The sequence below is a fragment of the Microtus pennsylvanicus genome, chromosome 7 (genome assembly GCF_037038515.1).
Source record: "Microtus pennsylvanicus isolate mMicPen1 chromosome 7, mMicPen1.hap1, whole genome shotgun sequence".
Taxonomy (NCBI): Eukaryota; Metazoa; Chordata; class Mammalia; order Rodentia; family Cricetidae; genus Microtus; species Microtus pennsylvanicus.
The window spans coordinates 99,664,935-99,680,444 of NC_134585.1; the positions used below are offsets into that span (position 1 = coordinate 99,664,935).

Sequence of the window (15,510 nt, forward strand, 5' to 3'; positions counted from 1 at the left end):
GGGTACAATATTTTTCTCTGGTGTGTAAGCATCCATATAGACAAAGCACTCATAGATGTAAAGAAGTAAACAAGAAGGAGGAGATAGAACAAAGACAAGAACAAGAAGAATAAAAAGAACAAGAAGAAGAATAGCAACAAGAAGAACAAGCCAGGTGGTGGTGGCACACGCCTTTAATCCCAGCAATCAGGAGGCAGAGGCAGGCGGATCTCTGTGAATTTGAGGCCAGTCTGGTGTACAAGAGCTGGTTCCAGGACAGGCTCCAAAGCTACAGAAAAACCCTGTCTCGAAAATCTAAAAAGAAGAAGAAGGAGGATGAAGAGGAGGAGAGCGAGGGGGAGGGAATGGTAAGCCTTGGTTTGTAACTGTTATTTATTATGTGAATGAAAAATTTTTCAAGGACTCAAATTTTGAGCAGAAACATGAAGTGCATAGGCAATTAATTGTGCAGTGTTGATAGAACTGCATTTGTGAACAGATAGGTACTGTAAGTGCAAAGATTTTGAGGTAGTGAGAAGCTAAACTGGATCCCCTCACCTTCAGGCCCAGAACAAACAGTGAAATCCAACAAACAAAATTGACTGTGACCCTTCAAGATAAAATAAAGAGTTTTTGTTTGTTTGTTTGTTTGTTTGTTTGCATGGTTAGGAAGCTTCTAGAAGGTAAACCAGAGAAATGAAATGAGTATTTGTTTTTCAGAAATCCATTTTGGCTATTGTATGAGGGATAAGGAATGGTTTGAAGATGGTAGGGACTGAGTGTTTTTCTGCCAATCAAAGTAAGACCTGGTAGTGGTTATGAGTGGTGGTAGGGAGTACTCGATTTTAAAAGATAATATAGTGTTTTTCATGGCTTCTATTTTCTGAGTGAGTTAAAGTTCAACTGACTATATTGGCCTTTGATAAGTTATCATGTAAAAGAACTACGAAGATCAAATACCTATATGAACTTGAAAAAAGATGGTAGGGAACACAGAAATGATGTAGTTAAACTTAAGATATAAATTTTAGATGGAATAAAAAGGTATGGATGGAACCACAGTCAATGGAAATTGAACCATCACCAACTAAAAAGGGAACACTAAGATCGTAGGGTGGGGGAGACTTAAAGCTATGGTCCCAAGTCTCAGGAAGTCAAGATCTTATGTAATATTTTTATTCTGTTATAGTTTGCTATTCAAATAGACATCTGGTTTACCTGGAGATAGAATGTCACTGAGTATGTTGCATCCGGATGGGAAAGTATACCATAGGACTCTGTAACCTAATCCTGGCAGAAACAGTGCGTGGATAGTTAAACATGAATGTTAGTGGATGTGGCCCCTAACTCGCCCAAACCCCACTGGAGCAGCAATGAGAAAAGCCAGCTGAATAGTAGGCTGGGCATTCAAAGTCATGTGGTTGATGAGGAGCATTTGAAAGTGCTAGAAATGACCTAGAATGACCCAAGTGGGTGATCATAAGCATGGTGTGTTACTTTGTGTTCATTGAGTGTTTCTTCTGTATCGCTTGATTCTAGTGGTTGCCAAAAGAATCACAAAGTTGAGAGAAACCATGGACACTGCCAATCAGGTAAAGGGCTCCACTTAGACCTCAGTGTTATAGCTGTGTTTCCCACACTGTGCTAGGGAGTAAGAGTGAGGTTGGAAAAGGGAGGTGGGGTACAGCGGGAGGGAACGGCAAGGGAAGACGGAGCGGAAACTGCTGTCGCAAAGTAAAATAAATCAATAAATTTATTATTATTATTATTATTTTAAAGAGTGAAGTTAGAACCTTTCCTCGCCTTTGGGGTTTATGACGATGACCCTATCTCTTCAAAGGCAGGAAACACTCACTTAGGTCCCCAGCTGAACCAAGCTTTTCTCCATGCTTCCTGGGAGCTACCTCCCTAGAGATCTGCAGGCAGGGCTGACACTCTTGGGTAGCAGCCAGTTCCCAGTAAATTCCCTCCTTGGCCTACTTATCAGAATGAAGTTCGAGTTTTAATTCTGCACAGGTTGAGGAAGCTTTTCTTGCTATGGGTAGGGGTGCTGCACAGGTTTCTGCTCTCCAGGAAGCCAAGACAAATACCAGATAGGAAACCATCTGAGGCCAGGTTCCTGGCTCCTCAGCCTTGTTTCTGCAGAAACCTGGAGTGTTTCACCAGTTTTCCCCCCCTACTCTTGACGTCAAGCTCCGACAGCCAGCGGAGGAGCCTTTGCCTGGGCGGCGAAGAGCACGGGGAGAGTGGCAGGGAGGGGAAGCCATAGCAGCAACAGCTTGGAGGAGGGAACAGACTATCCCTTGCCAGCACGACCCCGACCGGAGCAAAGGCAGTGCTGAAGAAGAAGACCTGCGGGTTCAGGGAACCGCGGGGTTACTGCAAAGAGGGGCGGGGAGAAGGCGGGTACGCTGCATGCAGCGCGCTGGCTCCAGCGGTGCCCGCGGGGAATGTGACATCAGCGGCGCCCGGCGCTTGCGGCTGGAGCAGGCAGCTTGCCTTGCCCGCGCGGTGCACACCTCGCCCGGGGAAGGACGCGGAGCCAGGCAGGCGGCGGGGATGTCGGCGAAGGAGAGGCCAAAGGGCAAAGTGATCAAGGACAGCGTCACCCTCCTGCCCTGTTTTTATTTCGTTGAGGTGAGTTGGCCCAGGGCCCTGGCATAATGCAGATCTTTCCGGACAGCTCCGGAACGAATTTGGGTCCTTGGTAAGATTGGTGACCACACCGAAGCACCAGGGTGTGCGTCACTGCTATCCCCGCTGGACCCTCTCCCTTTCCCCCTAACATATTTTTCTCCAGAGCTTCCCTGAGTCGGCCTGAGGACACCTGCCAGCACCAGCTGCTTAACACTAGGGGTGCCTTGCTGGGTGGCCTTAGGGGAAGGGATACCTGTCAGAGTATAGGTCTAGTTTCGGCCCTGTAGTGCTTGTGTGTACAGGGTCCATAAGTGCCCCGAAGGGGCCGTGATGCCTATATTTGGAATTTGTGATTTTCAATTTGCTGATGGTATTTAGAACTCTGAGCTTTTGGTGGGAATTCAAATGCATACAGCTTTGCCTGAGCTATAGGGTAGGAGATGTTTGTGTGCTTTTAGGATTATGTGGCGCCTATTAACCCTCCCAAACCCTTCTCCTACTACAGTTGCTATGGTACTTCATCTGCTTCCAAAATTGGGTCATTTCTAGATGTCAATCATCAGTCTGTTGGCCTTTTGCCATGCTATGTGTGGGTGTGTGCACGGACATATATTCATATTTATTTATACAGCATGGTGTAGATACATAGGAAAACAAGTGAATATATATTTTAAATGTATGACATCATCTGAGTTCACATGATTTGTATCCGTGCTCTTATTCTGACCTGAACAGTATTACAGTTAAGCAATTAACATGGGGTTGCACTCATAATGAACCTCTCTGGCTTACCTAATGCAGCATTTGAGGGAGGAACAGTTTATGGGAGGGGTGTAAAGATTGACAGGTACAGGATTCCGTGTGCTGTGATCCATTGCATTCGGAGGACATTTTAAAGCAAGGGGTTTGTTAAATTATACGTGGAGACAGGGTGCATTGCATACATTTAGGAAAATCTAATAGTTTTAAAGGTAAAACTGTGTCCATGTAATTACATCTTATGTTGAATAGAAAATTTTGAAACTATTGCTGCATTAAAAATAGCCTTCCTTCGTTGTCTTTTCAGCCAAACATGGAGGTTCTCACTTCCAAGTACAGATAGGTAGGAGATTCTGTATTTGATGACTGAGAGGTGTGTCTGGATTGGGCAAGAGCCATTGCCTTGAAACTTGGAGAAGAAATGTTGTGTCAAGCCTATCCTTGGAGATAACTATATATTTGGTAGTTTCTTTTATGTGCCATATATTTTGAAATAATTCAAGTGTTAAGAGAGGTGTATGTGACCTGCATAAGCTTCAGAGAAATGACCTGTGACACCTTCCTCTAGGACCTATAGAAAAGAAGTAGAGAGACAGGAGGGAAAGAAAGGGAGAAAGAGAGAGAGAGTGTGTGTCCTGTTTGCTTAAAATCATTGTTTTCTTTATTGTTCCTTTTACAAAGAATCCTGAAGCTATTGCTTGGGTGGTTGAAAACTGTGGGCCCAGAACATTCCATGAACAGAATAAAGGATTAGAAAAACAGGCTGCCTGCATTCCAGTGGCTAGACCACTTGTGGCATTGCTAATCCATTTAGTGGGGTGTCTTGCTAAAGCACTTTTAATCACATCTAAAACTATTAAATTTATTGGAAATATATTAATGAATTGTTGGGTCTGTCTCTAGGAGATGCTCACTTGAGATCAACTGGAAGCTGACTACACTAGAACCCAGCTGTATGGCTTCCAGGAACACTTTCTGAATGAGGGCACAAACCAAAACTTAATTGTTCCCTTAAATAATAGAAATACAAACTTTTGAGGAAACGTTTACAAAATACATACCCTTTAGCCTAGGATTTTAAAGGTAAAAGTGTTTATAATTCATGGGAATGGTGTCTCTGGGTACAAATATCTTATAAATGTCATATATTTTCCAGGAGTAGAAATCACTACTTTTATTCTGACCTACTCTGACACAAGTCACAGAGAGATCACCTGAAACCATTAGTCCGGTTTATTATAAGATTCGTTTTTGTAGTCATTTTCTTGTTTAGCTTTCTGTTCTTTATGTTTTGAAATGGGATTCCATGGATCCCAAGGTGGTTTCAAACTAACTAGTATCAAGACAGGCCTTGAATTCCTGACCTCCTGCCTCTCTCCCTTCCATAAACTAGGGTGACAGGCATGCACCACTGTGCCTGCTTCATGAGGTTTAAATGAACACCTACAGCATTATATTTGGCAAGGGGTAATAGACTTCTAATAGAGAGCTACAAATTTGGATTGCAAATTATCTTCCTTAACCTTAAATGCATGATGAACCTCTAAAGAGACTGCAGAAGACTGGGGAAAGCATCAGTCTTCCAGCTATTTAGGAGTTGGCAGGAAGCACTACCCAGCTCCTTAGAAATGACTCATTTTGAAGCTAGTGGGATGAATCTTTGCAGGATGAGTCTCTTTTGCAAGATGAATAAACAGAGCTTGAATTAACATGTCAATATAAAGCACCAGAAAGATAGCGCTTGGCCTTGGAATATACTTTCCCAGGATCCCAGGGATTGAGATAGATTGGCAAAACACAAGCAAATCTTCCATCACAAATCAGATCTAGAGCCTAGATATCATAATCGAGGTAACAAAAAGTATGTGAAAGGACCAATATTTAGGGGGAAAGTGTGGGAGTCTTGTGACGGTGGGGGACAAAGCTGTCTTTCTTCAACATATTTGACCCCTTTGGATTGCTATTTATAATACATAGAGGACACAAAGGAACTTAGTTGGGAAATTTTTGAAGTGGACCAGAGAGTATTATAATCAACTTGGATGCAATTCTGGCATAAAAATAGCAACATTTGGTTGATGGAGAACAAAGTAGACCTTAAAGATGAGTTGACCTGGTTCAACTATCACCAATGCCTTATAGTGCATAATTTTGATTATGTTTGCTCTCTCATTCCACACTTCTTTTGATATGATAAAAATTATGTAGGCTCAGTATGTTTGTTTTCTTTTTGTTGTTGTTGTTTTTTGTTGTTTTTTTGTGGCAGGGTTTCTCTGTAGGTTTGGAACCTGTTCTGGAACTAGCTCTTGTAGACCAGGCTGGCCTTGAAATCACAGAGATCCACCTGTCTCTGCCTCCGCAGTGCTGTGATTAAAGGCGTGTGCCACCACCACCTGGCATAGGCTCAATATGAGCATACATATATTCACCTATAATAGAAAATAAGATGCCTATTTTTTTGGCTATAGAATGTACTCTGTGGTTAAAGCATCAGGCCTGTGTTAAAATGGCTACACTGTGCTGTTTCGTTTCCTCTTTTACAATTGCCCTTGACTTGAAGTAGATTCTTTCACTCCTAGATTGGACAAGGTCTACTTCATTAGTTCACACTGATCCTCAGAAAGCCATCTTCTTTGAGTTTCATAGGTTTCTTTGAATCAATCTTGGTAATATTGGCCACTGGTAGGGACAGTGGAGTGTTCCTAATTTTGTATAGGAAATTTGACCATTATTTATGAAGCCTTTAGAAGGGTATGCACTTGCTCAGTCTTCAGTGGCTCTGTTTTTAAAAAGAAGCCAATGAACCAGCTAGATGGCTCAAGCCAAGTGACCTGAGTTAAATCCCGGAACCCACATGGTGGAAAGGTTAGAAGGAGAGGACAGACTCACTCCCACATGTTGCCCTTTAATCTTTATATCAAAGTATGTATCATGCATACATACATATATACATACACACAAAATGAAGAAATTAATTTTTAAATGAAAGAGGCCATTGTTAACTAGATTTTTTTTAAAGCAATAGATAGAAATTAAATAATGCAGCCAAGTTTAAAAAGCAAAGGTTGAGGTTGAGCCGATACCAACTCAGACTTCATGTTCACCATCACAGAGACTGGTGCATTCTACTTACAGAGAGAATGTATATGCAAACAAAGTTACTCCATTTGCTTCCTCCCTACTAAAACAAGAAGACCGCACCTGAGAGGCTGGGGTGGGATGATCACTTGAGTCCAGGAGTCTGAAGCCAGCCTGAGCAACACTTTTAAGACCCTGATTCAGAGGGAAAACAGCAGATAAAGAAGCAACAACAAAACAGGGAGATTTAATAAGAGACAGTGAGAGATCTCTCTTGAGGAAGACATGCTTCCTCAGCTCAGTCCTCAGCTGGAAGACACTCAGGAAAAGACTGAGCAGACAGTGGGCACTCCTCAGCTGTCTCGCTAGCCAGCAGCTAGTATCCCCAGGATAGACAAGGAGGAGAGATGCCCCAACCCACTTACTCTGGAAAAGAACCTCTATAATCTTGTGAAGCATTCAGCTTCTATGTTCAAGTAATGGTGTCCTTGTTTACTGCCACACTCAACAGTGAGTTAGTGGACAGAATGTTTTTTCTTTTATCTTTGGTTTAGCTGATAACTAGGTCCATGGTTGATAGCAGCATTCTATGACAGCTTGCAAACAAGATGGCTTCTAGAATATCACCCTACTTTATGGATAAGTTGGGTAATTCAGTTTTTCAGTGTTCAGCATGAGAAAAGAAAGGTCAACTATGGAAGGACCCTCACACAAATATATATCCAAGGCAGTCTTATATTAACCAAAAGTAGACCAAAATGTTCTTGAATTTTAATTGACAAAGTCCTCTCCAAGTGATAGCTTTCTTGTCTATGTTGTTGATTGCAACTCAGAACATAGATAGGATGCCTTTGGGCTTTTGGGGCTGAATCACCCAGCTTTACATTCAGGTAGGGTTGTAGTCTGGGTGTATCCCTTTTATGCTAAGCACTATAACAATCCCTCTGTGCCCAGACTCGTAATTTTTTCTCATTATTCACACTATTCAAAGATCATTCAATATGTATTGTAAACACATGGTAAGTCCTTTGTAAAGTCCCCAAAATGGAAATTCTGAAAGTAAAATAAGTGGGTCACAGATGTTTTTATTTAAATATTCTTCAACTTTGTAGCATCATTTCCAATTCCTAGGATAATGCTTACCCATGGAAATAGAGGAAATTTTTAAAATGTTATTCACATGTTTTACAGGTATATTCATAAATACAAAACTGAAATTTTTTTCATGTAAATACAAGCACACACTCAAAACTCTGCACACAGATGCATATAAGCACTGATGGTGTGAAAAAAATCATGCTTCTCCACTTGGCATCTAAAACATATCAGAAACAGTATTTTAACCTCAAAATAATTTAAATTACTTCTTTTGAGAAAGAGGTTTGTATCAAGAATTCTTACCAAGAAATTTGTATCTTAACTTTCATTACCATGAATTCACATTTCTACTATTTATCATCTTTTTTCAAGTTTATGTAGCTTCTTTGATCTTTCTGTGAAATACAGATTTGTTTTTACATGAACACTAATATCAGCAAGAAAAATTACATCACAACATTTCTGCATTTATGTGTACCAAAATAGTAACTGTGAATGTTCCTCCTTTCCTGGATTGGATAGAGATAGTCTCCTCAAAAACTACTCCAAATCCTGCCAAGTGAGAGAGGCTGGCAAATCGCCCCTCCCCAGTTAGTTACAATCCACAAATTGATGCAAAAGAGAAAGTCAAGAGAAAGCAAAGAGATTTCTAGTCCTAGAGACAGAGTTAAATGAGGACACTTCCGCAACACCAAGTATGGAGCACATAACCTTCTGTTAGTGACTCCTCTCCTCTCCTCTTCTGAGGCACAATCTCTATCTTTCTCCATGAGTAAATCACTCCTACACTTATATCAGGAAAGAAATTATTTCTTGCCTGTTAGCCTCAGAGATTTGTAATGGTAGTGTTGTTGATGATGTAGGAGACAAATATCTTATTTATAATAATAATAAAGTATGGTGAATTTCAAGTGTTCTCTATGTGGAGGAAGCTCTGGCTACATTGTCACTACTCCTCAGAACAAGGAGGTAGTTTGTTCTTGTTCTTTTGTTGTTTGTTTTTGTTGTTTGCCTTCTCACTTTAGCTATGTTTTGTGACAATTTCAGTTTACAGATCCAGGCTTGCTTCAAACTTGCACCCTCTGACCTTAGCCTCTCAAGTGCTGGAATTATGCCTAACCTCAAACAAGGCATTATTATCTTTGCTTTTTAAACAGAAAAGTGTAGCTCATGTAGAAAAAATTCTTACCAAAGGCATATTACAATTAAAGGATGAAGCCAAGATTTGAGTACAGATCCATTTTTCTCACACACTGTGGTTGCACCACGCTCATCCTGCATGCTTCCAGTAACAATGCTAGGTTTAGTGAAGACATAGAATAGAGACCTGCCTCTCTTTCACATGGCTAGCTTCATAGTATTGGAGGTCATTCGTGTAGATACGTATGATTGGGATTGCATCAGAACTGAAGAATAGAAATTTTCTGTGCATTTTAACTCCTAAATTTGACTTTGTTGGTACTATTTCCTATCAGTGGTAAGGATTTCCTTTTGGTATGGATGTCCTGAAACTGTGATGGTTGTTCACTTACAGAATCCTTTCCTCTCAGCAAGAACAAACGGATTCACCAAGCACCCGTGGAAATTAATAAGGAGCTGTGCACAGGCTAGGACAGGCTTGGAACTGAGAGTTTAAGGAAGTGGAATGGGTGGGGCGAGTTCACAAGTGATGGAGCTAGGGAAATGACTCTTAGAAAGTAGAAACAAAGTGAGGCTAAGCCAACCAGGGTTAGGAGAGACATGTCCAGAAACCTGAACATAGGGTGAAACGTGTGTGAGATCATTGGAAACCTACTCTTGGAATGAAATTTAGAGATTTGTTTGGGGACTCAAGTTGTCTGAGATGACTTTGCATCTGGGATACAATGGTTGCTTTTTATACTGGAAGTGTGTTACAAATTTCATTTACAGAAAAAGTGTCCTCTTGGTGTGAGTATATATTATATATAGAAGCCAAGGCTTTGCCCCAAGCAAACACTCGTAAAAAATACAAAATCAGGAACTCTTATTACAGAATTAACTCCATAATCCAAGAACATCTGGTCTGTCTCAATTCTGTCAGGTAAAAGAAAACTGTTTTAAGGAGTTAGAGTTAACTTAAGGTGTGTACAGTTAATATCAGACCAGGAATAAATTCAGTTCTCCTGACTTCTATTGTAATGCTCTTTCCTAGTTATTATGATTTCTAGAATTTCTTTATTAAATATATTTTATTTTAGAATAATGTAATAGATTATATTTTAATTCATGCATAAATATAGTGTGATTTGATCATGCCCACCCCCACTTCCCACTCCAATTTCCCCTAACCACCATCCACATCCCCTTCCTAACTTCACGCCATCTCTCTTTAAATAATAATAATAATAAATAACATACTGAATTAATGTTTCCAATATGAAGCATAAGCAACCTACCAGAGGCCACAACCCTAAAGAAAACTGACTAAGCCTCCCTCGGTGACCATCAACTAGGACCTTGTGAACTCCTACATCCATGAGGTGATTCTGACTGGCTTGATCTTGCACAAGTAACCATAACTGTGGGAACTTATGAAAGAATGGCCCTGTAATGTCTAGAAGACACTATTTCTCAGTAGTCCTCCCCAACTTCTGGTTCATAAAATATTTCCGCAACTTTTTCCACCATGTTCCCATTCTTTATAAGAGAATGCTCTGGTCTGAATAATCGTTCATGCAGGTCATTCTAATTCAGCATGTAGATGTACTGTGTGTGTGTGTGTGTGTGTGTGTATGTGTGTGTGTGTTTTCACGCCAGCTTCTTGGTGCATTTCATGGCCTCATATTAAGCAGCGTATTACAGTAATCAGGACGGGATCTGTTGCTTCTCTGAATTGTTACACCCCCCCCCCTTTTTGATGGAGTATGGTTGAATTGAAATACAAAAATACTAAAAAAGTCCCATTGCCAAAATGTTCATGTGTAATTTCACAATTTCCTCACTTGGTATGAATGGAGTCTCTTACAGAGAGGAAAGGGAACACTGGAAGAAATAAGTATATGATTTACAACATTATTTATAAAATAACTGAATCTCCCATTATTCTTCAATGTCATTTTGCAAATATTTTGTTATCTCATCTAATTCTTAAACACAGATAAAGAGCAGATATTAACTCGTCTTTACTAGTTAAGTAATTGACACGGGGAAGTCGAGGAACTTGTTTAAAACTCAACTATTAGAAATTGAAGAGATGACTCAGAAGTTGAAACATTTTCCCAGCAAGTGTGAAGGCCAGAGCTGGATCCTCAGATACCTAAATAAATGTCAAATGGGAATGGTGGCCAACCTACAGGGAAATCTCCACAGCAAGCTGGCTAGCAAGACTTACCATATCAGTGAGCTCTGGGTTTAATTGAGAGATCTTGTCCCAGTGAATGAGGTGCAAGAGCACTGGAAGATAATTCTTAACAGCAACCTCTGGCTTCTGCATGTTCATTCACACCTATAAACATGTTCTTTCACACACATACATATGCATACATGCAACACACACACACACACACACATGCACACACATACACATACAACAGAAAAAGAAAGAATATCAACCAGCAATGTTCTCTTATCTCATAATAGGGAAATATGAAGTTTATATTTAAAGTATGAACTGGCTTGATTGTGAGGGCCATGAGCATCTCAGCTTTCTAAGGTACCTTCTAGAATAGATTAGAATTAAAATTCCAGATAATCATGCAATGAGATAATTTCTTGGTCAAGTGGGTTTTAAATGCTGAATGTCAAGAATAAAAATGCTATTTATGACCAAATTAATGCTGAGGTGTTTTGCTGAGAGTAACCAGACCCTAAATTAACTGGCACTGAAGTCCATTACTGTTTTCTTGGTTGTTTTTAAATCAGAAAACAAAACAATGTCAATCAACATAAGAAAGGATAATTGCTTGTTTGCTGTAACAAAATGGTTTCTGACTTTTCTAAAGCTGGCCAACCCATTAGGCATATTAAGGAGAAAATGAAATGTGTGTGATTAAAATAAATGTAATTTTGGCCAAAGAAAAGAAAACTATCAGTATTGCTAACAGACAAATATTGTTGAAAAAATTGAACAGAAACACACAAGATAGACTATCAGCGATTTAACATGGCACAACAAAACTGTTCTTCGAGACTGGTTACAGGTGAACCACCAGCTCTAAAGGTTCTAGATTTAGACACCAGTTCCTCACACACAGAGTCTCAATGCACCAATTACACTCTGTCAAATAGATGTTAAAATGGTGTTATGGGGTTGATTAATTTTATATCTTCATGAAAATCTATTTATCCATCAAATAAGTTATTTACTGTTTACTTATGATATGGCTCTTTGTTACTTGGCTGGAAACAACATCTAAGCATTGTTGGCTTATTTCCTCTGAGGAAGAAATTCTTCTGCTAACTGCTATTGAGTGCATGAATTAAATAAGGCTAATAGTGGAAGCATTTGTTTTACATTTTGCTTTTTCCTAGTGCTAAGATCAAACCCATGGGTTTGTGTACTTGTGCAAAAACTCCACCACAGAGCTACATCTCCAGTGTGTGTAGTTTTTTAAAAAACTGTTGTATTTAGTTTGTGTCAACATTATTAACTGTAAAGTAAATGACAGTGAGCACTGTCTCAGCAACATTGCCTATCTTCTAGACTGCTGAAAGACTGGAGAGTGGTGTCTCTGTGGTCCACATGAGTCCTCATTTGAAACTCTGCTTGGGTTTATTTTATCATCTAATGGGAAAACACTATGGACTATTTGTTCAAGACAGAAAGAAAAACAGAATATCTGGTAAATATCTGTATGGTTTCTCTTTTGGAATGAAATTGATACTTAGAAATGAATATGCCTCTCTAAGGAAGTATATACTCACCTCATTTTTCTTTGGAAGATATCAAGAAACATTTGATATCCATACCACGCAGTAGATGATATCCAAAGGAAAATATTTCCATATTTAATTCTCAAATTTCTCGGTGATTTTGAAAAAGAGTAGGTCACTGGCAGATGTTTCTAAGAAAGGAAAATATATGCAGTGATTACAAACGTGAACTCAGGAACCAGATGCCTTGAGTTAGTAATCCAGCTACCAAGCCGAATAACTTTACAAAAAAATCATGTAATTTCTCCTTGCTCTGTTTTCTTATCCATAAGGCATCTATAATAGTAGCAACTTTCTTTTTAAAAAAATGAATCTTGGAGATTGCATAACTCAAACATGCAAAGCCCTTTAAATAGTACCTGTCAAATATCAGTTGCATTAAATTGCTGTTAGTATCATTTTTTTAAGTCATCTGTATGTTACAGGGAAAGAGAACTTATGCCCATAAGAAAAGATTTACAAAGCAATTTACTTTCAACACATGAAATACCGATCCACCGCCTCGGGTCTTCATCTCTAATTTGGTTTCAAGAACAAAACTCTTTCCAAGACAATGCACATACTTCAGTGTCTAATCATGTATGAGAAAGCAATCTTCAGTGCCAGGGGTTAAGGCTGATGCTCATAAAGCCCAGCCCCTAAGCCCAATGCCACATCAATGTTCAGGTAATAAAGCAGCCACTAAGTGTTATATTAGTTTCTATTATTAAATCATTGAGTGGTTGTCATCAGTCTTCTTAGAGCTATAGACATATAGATTATATTCACGCTTAAAGACATAGAACACCCACTTACACTGAGTATTGGAAAGCTTGGATTTGTGTGCGTTGTGTGTGGTTTCCCAGAATATTCAGGTGTAAAGAGGAGTAGCGAGAACTGCTCATGAGCCTTAAATACTCATTAATGGAATTAGTCTTATAATCCTGCTTTTTAGTGTTTTTTTTTACCAACTATTAAATACTTTCATACAAATTCAAAAAAAAAGACACAGAACAGATTTTTTTCCTTTAAATGTAAAATATATACTAGGAATGGTAACTATGTTCTACTAACCAACACTGTAATTGGGAAGACCCAATGTAAGTTTCTTATATTCTCATATGCTAGCAAAATCATTAGAATTTCAAAATAGGAAATATTTCTGTTGGTGTGCATGGTTGATATAAATAAGGCTTTCAAGTATGGGATTATTTTAACTACACAATAAGACTACGTGTGTGTGTGTATTGCATTACAGGAATAGCCTAAATATATGTCATCTTTTCAATCACCTATATAGGCATTAACTTACTCTGCATTGAGGGCCATCAAGGTATCAGGAATAAAGAAGTAATAGACTAGGAAGAGAAGACTTTCTTTGCCCTAAAAGACCATGTTGTTTAAATAGACCAGCAAATGAACAATTTTTATCCCCAATGATGAATGACAACTGCTATGATCCAGGCATCCTCAGAACAGCAGTGTTTCCAAGGCAGGAATACCAGAGAAGTACCAAAGATGAGAAACCATCCAGAGCCTTAGGTGTGCCCAATTTCTGATTTATTAAAAGCAATTCACTAAGGCAGATAAAAGTGGAGACAAAATTAGTCCAAATTCTAAGTATTTAAAACTCTTAAGATATCACCAAAATAAACAAAAACAAGAATGGCTTTGGAGAAATTGCGCAAAGAACCTTAGATCTGGGAATATTGTATTAGTAGGACCGCAGTTTGAAAATGTCCAACATCCCCCATTCTTGGCACTGCTCAAGCCCCTTGCACACATGGCTCCCTCCAACCGTCTGTCCTCCGAACTGGCATGGCCACTGACTCCTGGGGCTACTTTTCCTGAAAAGCATTAGACAGATGCCAGATGGTGACATGTGACAAAGGAGCAATAAGATGTAATGGGGCCACAAGATTCCAGGAATTTAACAGAGCAGAATTCAATTACTGGCCTTGTCACACAGACATCAAGAACACTGCTTAACTTATCTTGGGCAGAGTCCTTATACTAAAATAAATCATAAGATTCCCAAGGAAGTAACTGAAATTAAATCAGATAAGTAAGAGGAACCATCTAAATAAAAGTCAGTCCACACCTCTCTCTTTAAGCACGAGTATGCTCAATAAATTCTGTTTTAAGTCAAAATACAATGGGATCTAGAAAGGACAGATCATAGATTTGAGCAAGTGAAACACTTTATGATTATAAGGAAGAAATGAATATAGAAAGTGTGTAAGAGTTAAAAACAAAAGGGTAGCCTTTTTTCAAAGCACACAAGTGCAGCTGGAGCTCTATTTGGGCTGCCAAACAGCTCCCAAATAAAGTCATGGAGATGTATTACTAGTTAGGAAAGCTCAGCCTGCACTTGGGCTTGTCCCACTAGCCCTTTCAACTTAATTTAACCATCTTCTACTCATCTACATTTTGCCTTGGGCTTTCTACCTGTCTTTCATTCTACTTTCTGCTTCCTTCTTGTCTGGCTGGCCAGTCCCTGACATCTCCCTGGTGTCTCTTGGTCCCTTTTTTTTTCCTCCTCCAAGCCTAAATTTCTCCTCCTAATTACTCCCTATGCCACATACTAAAAGTTGTGAACAATTTATATTTCCACTTTTTGACAACCTTCTTAGTGGTCAGTCCTTAATAAAGACCATTTTGACCTATTAATATTTTTTTATTTAAATATATGTAGTGCTATGTGGAATTTCACATTTTGTGCATGTGTACGTATGTGTGTGAATATGTGTGGGAGCTTGAAGTGTACATCAAGCCTGTTCCTCATCCACCATTCCATTATTTTCCTTCTTTCTTTTGTGTGTATGCGGATGGTGTGTGTAAATGCAGGGGCATACATGCTAGAGCACTTGTGTGAAGGTCAGAGGAAAGCCTGGAGATTGCGACCTTGGCTTACAGGCTTGAGAACTTCTGGGGATTCTCCTGTTACTGCCTGCCATCTTTCTATCATACCACTGGGGTTAGAGATGTGACTTATACAGTTTTTATGTGGGTCTGTGTGGTTTTATGAGACTCAAGGGGGCTCACCACTGTAAGTGTTTTATCTGCTAAGCTTCTCCACTTTATTTT

General features: G+C 39.4%; 1 protein-coding gene across 1 annotated transcript in view; it reads left to right on the forward strand.

Moving 5' to 3' along the window:
* Positions 1–2,013: 2,013 nt before the first annotated feature.
* Plppr4 (phospholipid phosphatase related 4) overlaps positions 2,014–15,510 on the forward strand; it is a 36,437-nt gene continuing 22,940 nt past the window's right edge. The window contains exon 1 of the mRNA XM_075981508.1: positions 2,014–2,616. Coding sequence (XP_075837623.1) covers positions 2,395–2,616 — 222 coding nt within the window. The 5' untranslated portion in view covers positions 2,014–2,394. The remainder of the gene's footprint in view (positions 2,617–15,510) is intronic.